At 42.9% G+C, this 15,650-nt stretch overlaps 1 protein-coding gene across 1 annotated transcript in view; it reads right to left on the bottom strand.

The window, feature by feature from the left end:
- The window catches only part of TMEM2 (transmembrane protein 2), a gene marked incomplete at its 5' end in the record, with an annotated part of 48,753 nt that overhangs the window by 18,579 nt on the left and 14,524 nt on the right, over positions 1-15,650 (bottom strand). The window contains 2 exons of the mRNA XM_010153144.1: positions 1,599-1,807; positions 9,846-10,061. Coding sequence (XP_010151446.1) covers positions 1,599-1,807; positions 9,846-10,061 — 425 coding nt within the window. The remainder of the gene's footprint in view (positions 1-1,598; positions 1,808-9,845; positions 10,062-15,650) is intronic.

The raw sequence follows: 15,650 nt of genomic DNA, 5'->3' as shown, positions 1-15,650 counted from the left end.
GTGAGTTAAGTTGCTACTTGAACAAGAGCTGAACGTCAAGCTGAGTTTTACCAAGGACCCCAGTGCTGCCTTCAAATCTAAATCTGTGTGTGAAGACCGTGAGTCAAAATTTTGGCAAGTACTAATTGGCACAGTGATGGAGCAGCCACCAGCAGAAGACCTAACTCTGCAATTGCAAGGAAATAGCTAATCATTTTAAGACAGATAATAATTTTAAAGCTCAGCTTGTCTGTGAATGAGTAACAGGGTTTCCTCTTCTGTAAAGTGCAGAAAGATATATTAATACAGAAAATGGCTATTAATTCAAGTAATTCCTCTGAGACAGGAGTCTCCAGACACTGATCCCCCGGCATCCCGGTTGTGGCCTTACAGCTACCTGCATTTTTAAATCACAAGGACCACATATATGTCACTTGCTATAATGGGCATGTATAAAGAGGAAACATCGCCCTTCTTGGCTGCATTCCAATAGGGCTTCACCATGAGAACTAAGAACAGTATTTTTCCCAAAATTTCTTCAGCTCCAAAATTCAGGGGAACCACACAGAGTTCAAGCTTTTGCCAAAACTATCCTAATCTAAAACCATTGCAGTGACAGGCTGCTGGAGGAGCAGGTGTGGGGTTTGGTGGATGATACTGGATGGGCTTGGGAACCTACCAGTTTTACCAGTGGTACGTGCTGCTTCATGTCCTCAGTGCCTCTGATTTCTTTCATGGCAGCCATCTAAAACCGCTTTGCAAATCTGAGCCTCTGTGTGGCTCAGATCATGGAAAGAAGATTTCACCTCCATTACTTCGTCCTTTTACTGTATTGCATTTTTATCAATAACCGAGCAGGCACATGAACTGGAGAGGCCAAGGTGATGGCCATTTTTTGGTTCGTGGTGCTCATCTCCTGCCGCCCATCGGTGCAAGCCATGGCAACATCTGTCACAGCTAAGCTGACTGGATTGCAGGACTCTCTCCTAGCAGTTGTACCAGCGCAAAGCAAAAGTGATTTCAAGTAAGAAGAACCGGTGCTAAAAACTGTAAATGAGATTATGCAAAATGAAACGGATTGCAAGGGAAAAAAGTAGCATCTAAACTGGATACACCCTGCTTTTATATAATGCCAGAAGAAATCATGGGAAATAAATACAGCACAGCCTATGATTTTGCCGTGCTGAGTCCTAATGTTTTAAAACTTCATGTAAAAAGAAACAGTGATTGCAGTGCTGTTTGGATTACAGAAGATGCAAAGATCTGTGCACATTCTGATGTATTTCTGCACTTTATATATGTGGGAGATAAATTATGTGTGCAGCAACTAGTACAAACGAACAAGAGCCAGAGCTCTTCTGGAGGGATTTCAGGGACAGCAGGCCAGGACTTTCTTGGATTCTGTTTCAATACTTTCTGGAAGAAGAAACTTCTCTGCACATCAAAAAAACTGGAATAAAGTGAAAGCAGAGGCATCTCTTTGCATCAGTAGGTGCCAGCCATTAACACCTGGCTTCCCCGAAAGTGCGGGGACGTTTGAAAGGTCACTTGCGAACAACCTGGGAAATAGCTCCAGATCTTTTGACAACAGAACATTTTCTAACAACACAGGGCAGTACCTGTTGAAGTTGATCGGGTACAGGATAATATCCTCAGGTGCTCTGCCATCCCACTGGATGATATAAGCCTGCTCCAGCATGACGACAGGCTGGTACTGCTGGTACGGTGCTCCTCTGTTCACGCCTTGCAACTGCAAGGGATGGGAATGGTATGCTGCTCTGGCAATGGATAAGGTCAGATTCTCAGGGCGCCTGGCCTGAATATAAAGCTGAGGGTGAAAGGAAAATGACAAATATATCCATTAAACCAGCCAGGCGCAGCCATAACATGTGCATTTGATCATCGTAGCCTGTAAACAGTTTTTGCCAATGAAGAGCTCAGAACGTTTGGAAAGTCACTGAAACGTTTCCAGTTCAAATAAAAAGGTAAAACAGAAATAGCATCCGCAGCCCTTCGTGGGGACACCATGAAGTGAGATATGAATTGTACAGTGCCATAAAAATGTTCACTTTTCAAAACCTTAAGGGAGAAGGGTAATGAAGGAAGTATCGCAAAGTAACTCTTTTTTATGAATTCAAATAGCTGCACTTTAAAAACAGGCTTATTCCATCGAAAGTACAGAAAACTCTTAAGTTATTTCAGCGGGCTTTGGGTTAGGTCCAGTTGTTTAATGGAATCCACATCTTTGCTCTCAAGCAGCAGACTAGGCTGAAATTCTGGGGGCTAAAACTCGATGGCCTGACTGTATCACCTTATAGACTAAATACCAGGTTCCACAGGCTTCTACAGAGAGCTCCTCTGCACAGGGACCAAACAGTTGCCCTTGGCCTGCAGTTCAGCTCTAGACCAATTACAAAACTACACTCTGGTTGTATCCTTTTTCCGTCCTGCAGAAAAACGAAGGCCAATTCATGCAGCAAACATTAGCTTTAAGGCTGAATGCATGATGTTCACCTGCTCCCCCTCCATGTGAAATTCCAGTGCAAAAAGGAGGATGCACACTGAGTCATAGGAATTGGTCTTGGCACACAGGGTTGTAGCAGACAGCTTGTCATATTCTCTGAAGGGTTTCAAATGCACCGAGGATGGGTGAGAACACCTATCATCCCGCTTCCTTCACCCTCCTACAGTGTAGAAACCACGGTCTGTATCAACAACTTAAAACACCCAACACAAAAATCCATGTTTTCTCAGAAAACTCTTAAGTTTCTACATGAGCATCCATCCTGTGAAATTATTGTTAAACTCAATTTCTGCCTTTGAGGCAGGTCAAAGTGGAGGCAGTGGTCTCTTAACAGATTTTAATACCGCAGGCTAGGAGACAAGCACAGCCAAGAGTAGCAGAGAGGGCGAGACTCCATCTGCCAGGATATCCGCCATCTAATGCAGGGCTACAAAGCATTGACCTCTTACATCTCCGTATCTGCTTCTCCTCCTCTTATCTACACAGAGTGAAAGCTCTGCAAAAGCAGACTGTCTCTCACTGGTTTATATATGGGCTTATTTGAGTTGGGGTTTGTAGCCAGTCCAGCTCCCACCTCCAGGTTCATGCTCAGAAGGACCCCGCACTTGCTCCTGGTGTTGGGTTTGAGTTCCTCAGGACCTCCATAGGTCAGGCCATTTCTCCCGACACCTCACCCCTAAATTCAGCAGCCTCATGCCGAATGCTTAAGTTAAAAATTTGGATCTCACGTCAAAGCAGTAATCTAAAAGTGGTTGTAAATGTTTCTTGGATATTCAGTCCATTCCTCCTTTCACACCACCACACTTTAATGATGACAGCCTATCTGGAGTGGTATCTGCAGACCTGTGGGCATTAAAGAGGACCCCAGAATTGCATTAAACAGAAGCTTTTCTTGATGGCTGAAACTACTGATCAAGTAATTCACCCCAAACAATCTCTGAGCAGCAGCCGCTGAAACTACTGATCAAGTAATTCAACCCAAACAATCTCTGAGCAGCACATTTGCTCATTCTTGATGGACTGAGGAAGAATAAATTATTTTTACAGTCTGATAACAGACCTTTTTATCTATGAAACCAAGGAGGAAAACCTATTTTCTCTTCACATTCAAACCATGATTGGAAAGCCAGTTAAGTGAAATGCAATAAAGCACATTTCAATCTCATTTGTCCCCACCTGGATGAGCAAGTGCTGAGGCCAGAGCAGGTGATCAGTGAGGTCGCTTCGGACCTGAAATCCCATCCATGTATTAATTGTTCTCAATCAAAATAGCATTTTCTGACAAAGAACAGTTGGAATGAACTCCAATACTGCAAAATAATAGCCCACTTGTGTCTTTCTGGATAAGAAGCAAGAGTTTCTGTCCTATCACTGTAAACTTTGACATTATTTCCTTCTAATACATATCTCCAGCAAGCACAGAATAGAATACTAAGGTGGCAGCTGCTGCACACAAAATTAAATGCACCAATGACAAAATAAGCCAAGAAAGGAGGGAAATGCATTGAACGAGCCCCAAGAGTTCCCAAATTAGAATACGAAGAACAAAAGATTCCTATATACTTTAGGTATTTGTGTCAAACAAAAAAACAAAAAAGAGATAATGCTATGTGTGGCCTAAGCTGCTCACTATGATTGTTAATAAGTTAAAGAAAGTGATGGAAGAGTTTACAGTGTGCTGAAGATAAGGGGGAAAGCATGTCAGGGATTTGTTGGTGACATTGTCCCCCGAGTGCCTAGGGACCAAGCCACTGGTCTGACATTAAAGATAATGGTGACAGCTGTTTTGAGAATGAAACAGTAGTTACTACCACAAGAAAAAATGCCACTTCTGTGCTGACAGAAATATTTGTAAACTGACTTTGTCTCCTGCAATGGCCAACAGTGGCCACTGACTGAATGCCTTCCAAAACTGCAAGTCACCAAAGATGTGGAGTCCCACAAAAAATCCCACAGTATAGGTCCTTCAAAATGTTTATAACCAAAGGAGGTCAGAGTAGGTAAATGCCCTGATCAAGCAATCCAGATCCTAGACAGAGACTTCTTTTTTTCCAGGTAGAACATCACTAAGTCAACAGGGCTCTGCCTGGGAGCAGGGGCTGACTGAGAAGTTTCCTGAAGCAACTGGATGCAGCTCTGGAACAAGGGTCTTGGTGGCTTGGTCCTTCTTCAACACCAAGATGCAAAGAAAGTAGCACCCCACATTTTCTCATTCAGCCCTTTCACTGGCCTCCCCTCTCATTTGAGGGAACAAGGGACAAGAGAGAAGTCCAATCCCGCTCCATTAAACGCCTGATCTTGCTTCTGTGATGCTGACTCATGTCAGTCCTTGTACTTGTTTTTTGTCACCCCTTTGGGACTGTATTCAAGACCAACAGATTACTTTAGAAAAATCCCATAAGAGTCATCGACCAAAGGCTTGTTTTAATTCCCAACAGGATGAAAGAAGCAAGAAGAATACTTTGAGCTCCACCGGCCCCAGGAAAGTGAAACATCAGCCAGATGTGTTCCAGCACAGAGTTCTTGAGACGTCACAGTGTGGCCTCTTCCTTCCTCAGCCTGTGACACCTTTACTCACTTGAACTGAACCTGGAAAACTTTGCAGGGGCAAAACATTTGTCAATAGGAGTGAAAAGGAAAGTAACAAGATTTTTCTTTTAGAATGAAAAAATTATCTTCCTTAGCAACACCTCCATAATTTTTTGTTAGATGTACTGAAATATTTAAGAGAAGAAAGTGGGTCATAAAGATACTTTAAAATATGAGAGGTGGTGACAGCTTAATGTAGTAGGAGAAGAAGAGCTAGTTAAAACATTATAAAATGTGAGCCGCCTTCTTGCCTGGATGGTTTAATGGACACAGTTGTCATTTTAGCCGCTTAACACTTCAAGCTAAAAAGATGTGTTCGATTTCCCCATGCTTACATGGCAATTTTCCCAAGCAGATTGTGAAAGTGAGAAGATAAGTTCTTCTTACAACTCATGGGGGATCTCCTATTCAGCTGGATAGCAAGTACGAAGATAAGCAACAGGCAAAGTATTAGAACAGAAAATCTTGGTTTCTGAGAAATGGTTTGCTTGTTTTCTGGTTTCTTTAACATTGCTTTTGTCACACTGTGCTGTCAGCTGCTAAGCTAGAGCAAAATGTGAAGTTCAAAACACACCTTCTCTTCTGGATGGTTGTTCAGAACAGGTTAATTTCCCAGGACAAAACATTTTCTCTATGAAATTTCCAAGTGACGACTGTAAAATTCTTTCAGAAAGAAAAAAAAAAATTATCTTCCTTTCTCTAAGACTTGCTAGGATGGTCACTGACATCAGAAAACTACTCTGATTTTCCATTGGTGTTCTAAACTGGACCTCTTTGTCTAAAAACAGACAGTGTTAGCTGAAAAATATTTTGCAGGCTTTCCCTTTTTTCTGGTCTGTGAGGTGCTGACAAGTCTCAAGCATCGCAAATACCCTGGGACTCTATGGTTTTGCCTGTGGTTAGAAAAGCACCATTCGCTACCTACTGCATCTCTTGCTTGCTGGACATTTCGAAGCAGCAGGACCAAAAACGGGTACTACGTTCGCAATACCAGCTGAAGGTATAGAATTTGGAGATACAGGTTCAGCCCAATTGCAAACATTCACTGCAAGAACAGAGTTAACAGAAGTGGAAGAACTTCTGTTTCAGCCACCTGCAGTAAGGTAGTGACACAGTGACTAAAAAATCAACTAAAGTATTTTATAATAGCACGGCATCCATTTTTCAGTAATTCAAACCTGACACTAATTTAGCTATGTAGCAGTCTCTTGTGACTGTCTGACACTTTTCTAAGCTTACAAAAGAAAATAGCACTTACTGCCAAAATCTCTGCTTATTCTAATGAAGATTAGTACCAAAAAAGAGGTTTCACAGCCTCTCCTCATGAGTTGCTGTGAAGCCTGTGAGGAAGCAGTAAGCGCACAGCTTCAACTGCCCAGTGGGAGACAAGGCACTTGTCTTATGATTTATATAAAAATCAGAAATGGTTCAGGGTTGTCATTTACATTTTAACAAGTCAGGCAGGTGCTGAGCAACCTCCAGTTCAGTGCCTTTGGAAATCTCACCTACCTACACAGAAAGAACTATGGGATGAGCCTCTCCTTACATTTTTCTGTTATTACTGGCCTCTGCAGCAGCTGAAAGTCAGGTTGACGGGACACGGAGGACATCAGCGCCCTGCTGACGGAGCCTGAGTGACTCACTGAGATTGCCAGAAGATGTGGTGCTGCCACCTCTTGTGATTTCCCTGTGAGCCTCCCTCTACTTAATGTTCTTCCTCAACACCTCACTTTATCTACACTACAACAAGGGAGTTCCAGCTGTCATTAAAAAGCAAAGGGGTTGGTCTTGTTGGTGTGGTCCAAGCAAGACCAACCAGAACACTACAGGTTGACTCAAAAGGGGAAGACAAAAGACCTGATAGGTCTTGTTTGAGAAAACCTGGTGATTTTAAGCTGGTCCCAGAACCCTTTCTCAGTAGTGAAAGGCAACAGTGGGGCCAAAGCGCGAGGCATTTCTTAGTGCTCCCTGCTGAAGGAAGGTCTTGGACACCGTGTGGAGAAGGTGGAATGTTTTTTGGAGACAATGAGGAGGAAGGGCCATGAAACAACCATAGGAAGGTGGGAATCTCAGCCTGAGTTGCCAGATTAAAATGTCCACAGGGAAGTCTGTCCCCAGGATTTTGTGGAGCTAGAAACACTGACAGCGGAATAGGTTTTCCCCAGGCATTTCCTTTCCTGGGCAAATTACATCCAGGAGAAGAGCCTGAAAAGTGACTGAAAGACACAAAGCAGAGAGGAATTAACTGAACTCCAAGCACTTTGCTCAGTAAGGGTTTGGCTGTATGTTAGCTGAAGGACTTGGATCTCATGTTGCCACACCAAGTAGCCCATCCCTAGGCTGACTATCTTGGGCCCATTTCAGCAGTAATGTGAGAGTCAGTATTTCCTTGAACGGAAAGAATATTTACACCTGCTTGCGCTAGGGAAGAATAAAAGTTCTTGTCTACCAGGGCTACATGAAAAGGAAAAGAAAAACAGATTCTGTAATAGAGTTGCTAAGATCAAAGCAAATCATCTTTCTTAATAATTGGATTCACTCTTTTAGGCTTTTGATCTAAAGTATGACACAGAATTCACAAGCAAATCATCAGTTTATCAAGGTGCTGAGAACCAGGCTTAAGCTGAAATACTGCGACAGTTATACCCCAAATTAAATTGAACCCTGCTGCATGGGACCAATTGCTTCTACCCTGCACGCACACATATGTATTTCCCTACCCAAAACTCATAAAGTGAAGCATTTAATACGAACTTTACTCATCCTGCTGGATGCTGATTAGTTGAAAAATGCTGGTAACAGATCCCAGAGAAGCAAATGTTTATGCTTGCCTAAACTTAGCCAAGGAAATTTTCTATGGTGGAAAATCTGCCTCACCACGGAGAGTGCCATAACTGGGACAGGGGAAAAAGAAAAAAAAAACCCTACTTGTTTACAATCCTGAATTTAACTGTTAGATTGCCAGAGCAGAGAGCATCATTCCTCTAGAGACGCAGACCAAAACGTAAGTGCCAAGCGCAAAACCCTAATTCAATGGGAGTGTTCCACAGGAGCTCAGTCCTGTTTCCATCCAGCTGAGAGCAAACCAGGGGACATTAAGTCGCATGCCTAGACACTCAAACAGCAATCCCCGCGCTCTGCTGTGAGACTAAAGCAGATGCATAGAATTTTAGCTTAATGAGACACGCATAAACTGGATTTGACTGTGCACATGTGATGTAGGCACAGAGGTCTCAAAGGAAATGGCATTCCCAAAAGATTCATGCACAAAGTTCCTTGGAGAAGGGGAGCAGAGTGCTATGTCTGACTGCCTGAAGAGCCCATGTCAAAGAAGCCACAGAGAAAGCACCTTCAGAAATCTTCCAGTGTGAAAAATCCATGAGTCTAGGTTTGAAACCCATCCTGAGGTGCAACTGTAGGAAATCAGGTTCTGCTAACCACCTGCTCGCAAAGCTGCATGTTGCAAAGGGCAGTCTGACAGCCTGCTCTTCTCAGGGGGCAATTGTACCAGTGTCCAGTCTTCAATGACCAGGCAGCGTTCCATCCTGTGCCACACCTGCTGATGTCTGAGCAATTCCTGATGACTCCCAACAGGACAAGAGCTTGCAGCTTCCTCCCAGGAGCACAGACGAATCTAATAAGTAAATAACACCTGCTGCATCTCAGGAACTCTGATCTTATTTTAAGATCGCTCCATATTCCATTCTTGCCTTTCATATCATAGAATCACAGAATGGTTTGGAAGGGACCTTAATGGTCATAATGGAACATAACGGACTTTTCAAAGCCTCATCTTTCATGAGGGCTCCCGGTCCCTACTCTCCAACCCCCAACCCTGTGGTGCTGCGCACACTTGCCACACACAGTGTTAGTATTTGGCTTGTTCAGTACCAAGAGGGAGGCAACCCAGTAAGATGTCCAAGGCCTGGATACCCTTTGTGTAAATACATTGCTATCCTTTAGAAGTGGAGAAGCAAGGAGATCCATCTGTAATCTCTTACAGGTGATTGCGAAAGCTGTGGTGAGTCAGGTATTTACAGTATCCTCTATCCACACACAAAGAACTTGTTGAAATTTAAGCAACGTACAGTGAACCACAATCTGATTTTGAGGTCTTGTTTTCCCTCCATTTACCATTCTTCTCTTTTTTTTCCCTACTAAAAGCTTACATGGTATTTTCAGCCCTTTCTACCAAGCTGTTGACCACTCAGTTAAAGTAACTCAGGTGTGCTGAAGAAAACAGCTCGGAAGGTTTAAGACTACCCTGACCTAAGACTGACAATGCCTTAGCCAGTGATTTCTGGACGGGAAATAAGAATCAAGTGTGAGTTTGTGTCTTGACTACCCCATTTCACCATCCTGAACACAGTGGGATGTATCAGAGGAGTGATATCTTCCATTACTGAAACTAGATTCACCAGACTTATCCACCAGAACCCCTTGAGACAGTGGACAAACACCAGCAAGCAAGAAAATGCCAAACTTTCTCCCAACTGGGTTTCAATCTGAAGCTTCTTGTGGGCAGTGGGAAGGGACAGGGCTTCTTACAGCCACGGGTTACAGGCAGCTGACAACGGGAGCTTTACTGAGTCCTTGGAGTGAGGCAGATAACACTGAGAGGAGTAAAATTATACCCAGCTTATTATTCACTTTTATCTTACGGAGTGTCGAATAGGTTTCACTCCACCAGCCCTCGGCAGCCTATCTGAGGACATCCACCCAGCATGCCCAGCCCTGCTGCCTGCACTGTTACCTGTGCGAATTTCCCAGTGCACATCACACCATTCCAGCGCGGGACAACGAGACACTCGGGATGGCGCAGCAAGTAGTTGTCCGCTCTGCCTATGAAAGTGTCAGGGTACCCTGTCACCGAGCCATCCAGATCATGGAAGACAGACGTTTTGTCACCATCATGATCATTCTTTCCAAACCACTGGCCTGATCTGCCAAAAAACACTTTCAGTCCAACCTAGCAGGAGAAAATAAGAAAAATCACTGGTTAGCTGTAAGTAAGGACTCGGATTTGCAGTGTTTTAACAGCCAAAACAGTGATGCAGCACTAGAAAGCTCTATTGTTTGAGTAAGAGTTTTGGTTTGCCTCTTCTATTTACAGCAATCTCTGACTGTGTTGGTTTTCCCCTTCCTTTCTTAATCCCAAGAGGTATTTTCACAAAAAAAATTAGACTTTTGGTTCTTTGAAATGCACCCGCACAACCACATATTCCTTGAAATCACACAGCCACAAATGTGCAGGGGCAAAAGGAAGGGCATGACTCAAAGGGTAGGGAAGTACTGGAAGATTATGAAATTTACTCAGGAGTATCACAGCTGTGATCGAAGAAACAAAAATTACTAGACATTCGGTGAATTTTCTCTATATATTTTCAATGGCTGTTCTAAGCAGTTCGGTGAGCATCATTTTTTTTTTAATTGTTCCCCTAGAACCTTATAAAACTCATAAAATTGACAGCAGTTGCCAGAATTGGCTGTTGTGCACATTCTAATATATCCCCTGAAGGATCTTTTTTTAGGAAAGAGAAATAACAGGAAGCAGCATTATCCTCATTATGCACAGCTCTGATTTCAAGATTTTTCAGTAGCTAAGTAAAAGAATCTGTCCTGATATGAAAATCCAGCAAAAGAAGGAAACTGCAGATATTCAGCAAAAAGGCAGGGAATATTTGCATGTCCGCAGAGAAAATTATTACAGCATGCAACGATTAAGTTCCGAAGTAATCAAGAAAATAATTACCCCAGGTCAAGCACCCTGAATGAATTCTGCAGCAACGTGTGTAAAAGCAGACGGCATAAATAGCGACTGGATCACGCTGACCCAAAGAACTGTAATTTGTTCCATTTAGCCCAAGTAATTTTAATTGGACTGTGCACATGAGTAAGAATTAGGGTCAGTGGGATTAGGCTGCAAGTTTACTAAGGGCTTTAAAGGCTTTATTTGAACAATAATAAACAGAACAGCTGAGGAGAATAGGAGAGATCATGTGATTCTGAGTTAGATGGAGATGGAAAGTCCCATTGGCTTAAAAAGAATGTGCACTGCAGCAAGAACCCCTTGCAGAATAAGTCTTTATTCCTTTAAAATGCAGTTAGGGCCCTGAACCATTTTTCTGCCCCCTTCTTGTCTGAGTCTCCTAACAAACACCTGAAGCAGTCTCATTTAAAGGCGGCTCAAACACACGGAAATCTAATGAGTAATTTTTGAGTGCTTTAAAATTTTGTTTTACTGCACCACAGGCAATTTTTGCCCAAAGGGCTACTTGGCAAAGTAGGAGGATCCCAAAAGTCAATTTTTTGTTTTCTTTTCTTTTAATTCATAAAAGAGGAGATATTTAAAAAACGTAAACACTGTGCTGCATTTCAAAGCCCCGTTACAAATACTTTGTGACAGCGCTCTTCTGGAGTTGGATATGAAAACGGGCACTTCACTGGGGAGCAGAACAAAGTCAGCTGTACTTCAAAACAAACTGAGGCACAGCCAGTGATTTCCACCCAGCAGCAGACAATTGTGGTGCTAAAGCTAATCTGATCTCTAACATTCCCCTCTAAAACTTCTGAAAGTCAGAAACGAAATGGAAATGTTAATGAGCAGAGGCATTGGTTCTGTACATCTCAAGGTTACCTTACTTTTGTACACTGAGGGATAGGGGTGCACTGAGTTTGCAGCGACAGCTGTGGCAATTATTTTTTTACTAAGTGCACGCACATGAACAGAGAAAAGACCCAGCTCGCCAGGTATGTCCATGTGGAGCTGGAAATGAGCTATAAGAGGGTGTAGAGACAGGTCATGTCTACCTACCACACTACTACTATTCAGACACCTGATTTTCATGAGGTGCAGACTACCTGGGAGTGATATAAAGGTATAAAGGTTACTTGAATTACCTGTCTGCAGCCTGACAGGGAGACCTGACAGACGTTGATTGTGTGAGTACGTAATCTCCTAGGAATATGCTAACTCGACCTGTCCAAAGGCAGCACACCTAACAGCTCCAGACACGTCCTGAAGACTGCAGTGGGAAGCACTTTCTAGATTAAAAATTAAGATTGTACCGGAAAACATCATGATAGCTTGTTGGTTTTTTTTTAATTCAAGCATTGGCACAAGCTGCCCAAAAACCGTCTCACTCTTGTGTTGTTAACATTTTAGGGAAACGACTTTCAACCACTGTGAATCTTCCTCTGTTTCGCCACCCAAGGACTCTGCCCTCATTAGTGGGGGCATTTTACTCTGCTGCAGCAACGCAAGTCCTCACCGTTCAAGTTCCCTGTGTCCAGCAGTCTCTTTTAGGGTTTTGTTTTGTTTTTTTTTTTCTGCTGCCCTTTTTTTCGGGGAATAATAGACTTGCACTTTAACTCAGTGTCTGCTTTTCTTTTTCCCATCATGAACTGCTGGCAAATTCTGCTTTGACGTAGAAACCCAGCACTAAGACAACACAGGCTAAACACAGTAAAGGCAACATTACGAAGTGCCCATCTCCCAGCTAGGCAGGACTGCAATCCTATGGGAATTGCAGGACCACAGCCAGGAGCCACTTCTGGCCCCTCTGAGTTCTTCTGCAGACCACAAGCCCACTCGACACAGACGTCTGGGATTTCTTTGGCACAAGCAGATGTGGTACATCGGAGGTGCCATGGTGTTGGCACAGCTAGGAGCAGAGTAGGCTTGAATCCACCCTAAGCTTCTGGCTGCAGGGACAAAAAATAACCAGAGGGACTGCTAGCAATGGATGTGAATTGGCAACCTGTGAGTCTCCTGCACCTGGTGGAGGTGGCCTCGCTCATGGGAGCCTAAAATATCACGTACCGCCTCTTGCTCCTCACCTCTCCACCACCTCTCACCTCCTCTACACGAGCGATCTGGCAAAAGGACAGAGGGATGAATGGGTTGCTATTTTATGCCTAAAAAGAGAAATGTCGGCTCTTCTTAAGAAATGATACACAAGTGTCCTGTGTGGGTATGGCTCTGTTCTGGTCTGCAGGCATCTCCTTTGAGACCTCCAAGTCCTACTGACCAACTGTGACCAGATCTACAGGAGACCACAACCACCAGTCATGCCCTCAGCTGGGTTAAGACCAAATACTGCTTCCACTGCTTTGAAATAACTTTTAAAGACCACTCTTTTTAAAACAAATAAACCTAGCAAAAAGCCTAGCAATAATGTTGCTATTGATAAATGCACAGATATCTTAACACATGAGATTTAGGTTTGTCAAAAGAAAGGCATCTTTTTAAAACAAATAAACCTAGCAAAAAGCCTAGCAATAATGTTGCTATTGATAAATGCACACATGAGATTTAGGTTTGTCAACAGAAAGGCAACTAGAATACTTTTGTGGCGTGTAATGTTTAGGTCTTCTGTTCTACTTGACTGTGCTGGAATTAAACAAGACCTGACTGGCTTTATGATTTTGGTGTCTAACCAATCTGCTGATTAGTCTGATTAATTACACAACTATTCCTTCAGTATGACTAATAGTTTCGTCAGCACTATACAATTTGCAGTCATGTTTAATTTCTTCTTAAAAAACAACTGTAAAATGATTGTCCTTTAGGAAATTAGTACTTAGCTACCCTTTAAAAAGTAAAAAAAAAAAAAAATGAAGCCTGGAGAGGGAAAAGTGAATTTAACCAGTCTACAGGCTCTGTCTTAACTAATCAAAGACATATTGTCCCTTATACCAATGAACAACAAAACAATAAACTAACCATGGCCCTCCACATCTGAAATCAGACTTAGCACATCTGGGTTCAATCCAGATAAAACAGAATCAAAGTGAAAAGTGCTGGGATACAAGTGGTTACAAAGATAACCTGGTTTTCAGTTTGCAAAATACCAGCTTCAGAAATGAGTATTTTTGGGAAATGTACATACAAGAAATAATTATTGGGATAATATCATTAGTTTTTCTGTAATGGGATGATGCTGTATTATTTTAATTTGCTTTGCAGAAGTGTTTAGTAAGTCTTCTGACCATTTTAACCTTGAACACCTCAGATCTTAAAGGCGTTGCAGTGCTAAACTGCCTCTCAGACAAAAAATCTTGGGATGTTTAACAGGCTCATTGGCCTCAAACGGTGCAACCATATTCAGAGCTGCATTTTCAGCCATTCAAGAGGTAATCATGCCCTTTGCTAATGTGCACAGATATCATCTGTCTGAAACCATTCTTGGACAGATTCCTACACCCATTACTGGAGGAAAATTTCCACTCTCTTCCAGTCCACCGATCAAACTTTTTCATCACATATTTTTCTCTAAGCTTACCTCCCCAGTTCCCTGTTGATTTTTTCATTCATGTTCCCCATGATCATCTCATAACCATTTCCCCAAGGGAGGGCATAAAGAAGGTACAGCAAATTAGCCATTATTCTTGTTCCAAAACTCCCTAAAGCATCTAAGGTAACTACGATATCTTCACTGAGACACATGGGAACTCTGTTTTCCTTAGAGGAGCAGTCAAGTGACTGCAATCAACATCTTCCTTTCATGAAATCCCCTCCTGTTGTTGGTCTGAAATGTATCAGAGGTGGCACAGACAAACTAACTGCTTGCCAGAGGCAATGATATTGGTCCATCCCAGAGCAATGGAAATTTCCTCAGGATAAAGCCAAACCTCAAGCCAAAGTTACTAGAGTTCACGGACACCCTTAACAAGCATGGACCTTGTTTGAAAAAAGCTAAGGAGTTCTGATCCCTGGGGGCGAGCCAGGTGGAATCTATCACTTCCCCAGCCAAGTGTGCAGGGTCACGATCCCTGCAGGAATCCAGGACAAGGACAGGAATTGCTCAGCATCCTACAGCTCCTGTCACGGCAGAGATTGAGAGCCCCATTCTGCTGTCACCGCTCAAGGGAAGCATGGACCTTGTTTGAAAAAAGCTAAGGAGTTCTGATCCCTGGGGGCGAGCCAGGTGGAATCTATCACTTCCCCAGCCAAGTGTGCAGGGTCACGATCCCTGCAGGAATCCAGGACAAGGACAGGAATTGCTCAGCATCCTACAGCTCCTGTCACGGCAGAGATTGAGAGCCCCATTCTGCTGTCACCGCTCAAGGGAAGTCCCTGTTGTGCTCAATAGGAATTTCCCTGCTGAATTGAACCTAGAAACTGGGCTGCAGCTTTGATTCTAAGTTTGCTTATCTCTTATTTCTGTATACGTATTTGTTTATTTGTGTGTAAGAATCATATTGCAGCTTACTGCCTCCTCACATCTCATTTGTGTTCCACTCAGCCTCTGAGGCCAGGTCCTCCCCAGGTCCTCAACATACAGAAGCTGGTAATGATGCACCAGGTGAGTGATGTTCTGGATTTTCTAGTTATAAGGTGAAATCTTCCTCTAATGCAGATTTATTTTTTTTTTTAATATATCTCTGTGTCCACGCATAAGATGCCTTTGCATTTTACTGGCTTATAAATAAGCTTCATTAAAAAAAAAAAAAGGTGTTGCAAAATGAGTCTATGATATGTACCAATGTAACATGCCTCGCTGCCTGGAAATTCCTGCTCTAGGATAGATTCCTCCCCACTTCTGAAAACTTCAAA

The sequence above is a fragment of the Eurypyga helias genome, unplaced genomic scaffold (assembly GCF_000690775.1).
Source record: "Eurypyga helias isolate BGI_N326 unplaced genomic scaffold, ASM69077v1 scaffold15736, whole genome shotgun sequence".
Taxonomy (NCBI): Eukaryota; Metazoa; Chordata; class Aves; order Eurypygiformes; family Eurypygidae; genus Eurypyga; species Eurypyga helias.
This window is presented reverse-complemented; position numbering and strand designations above follow the sequence as displayed.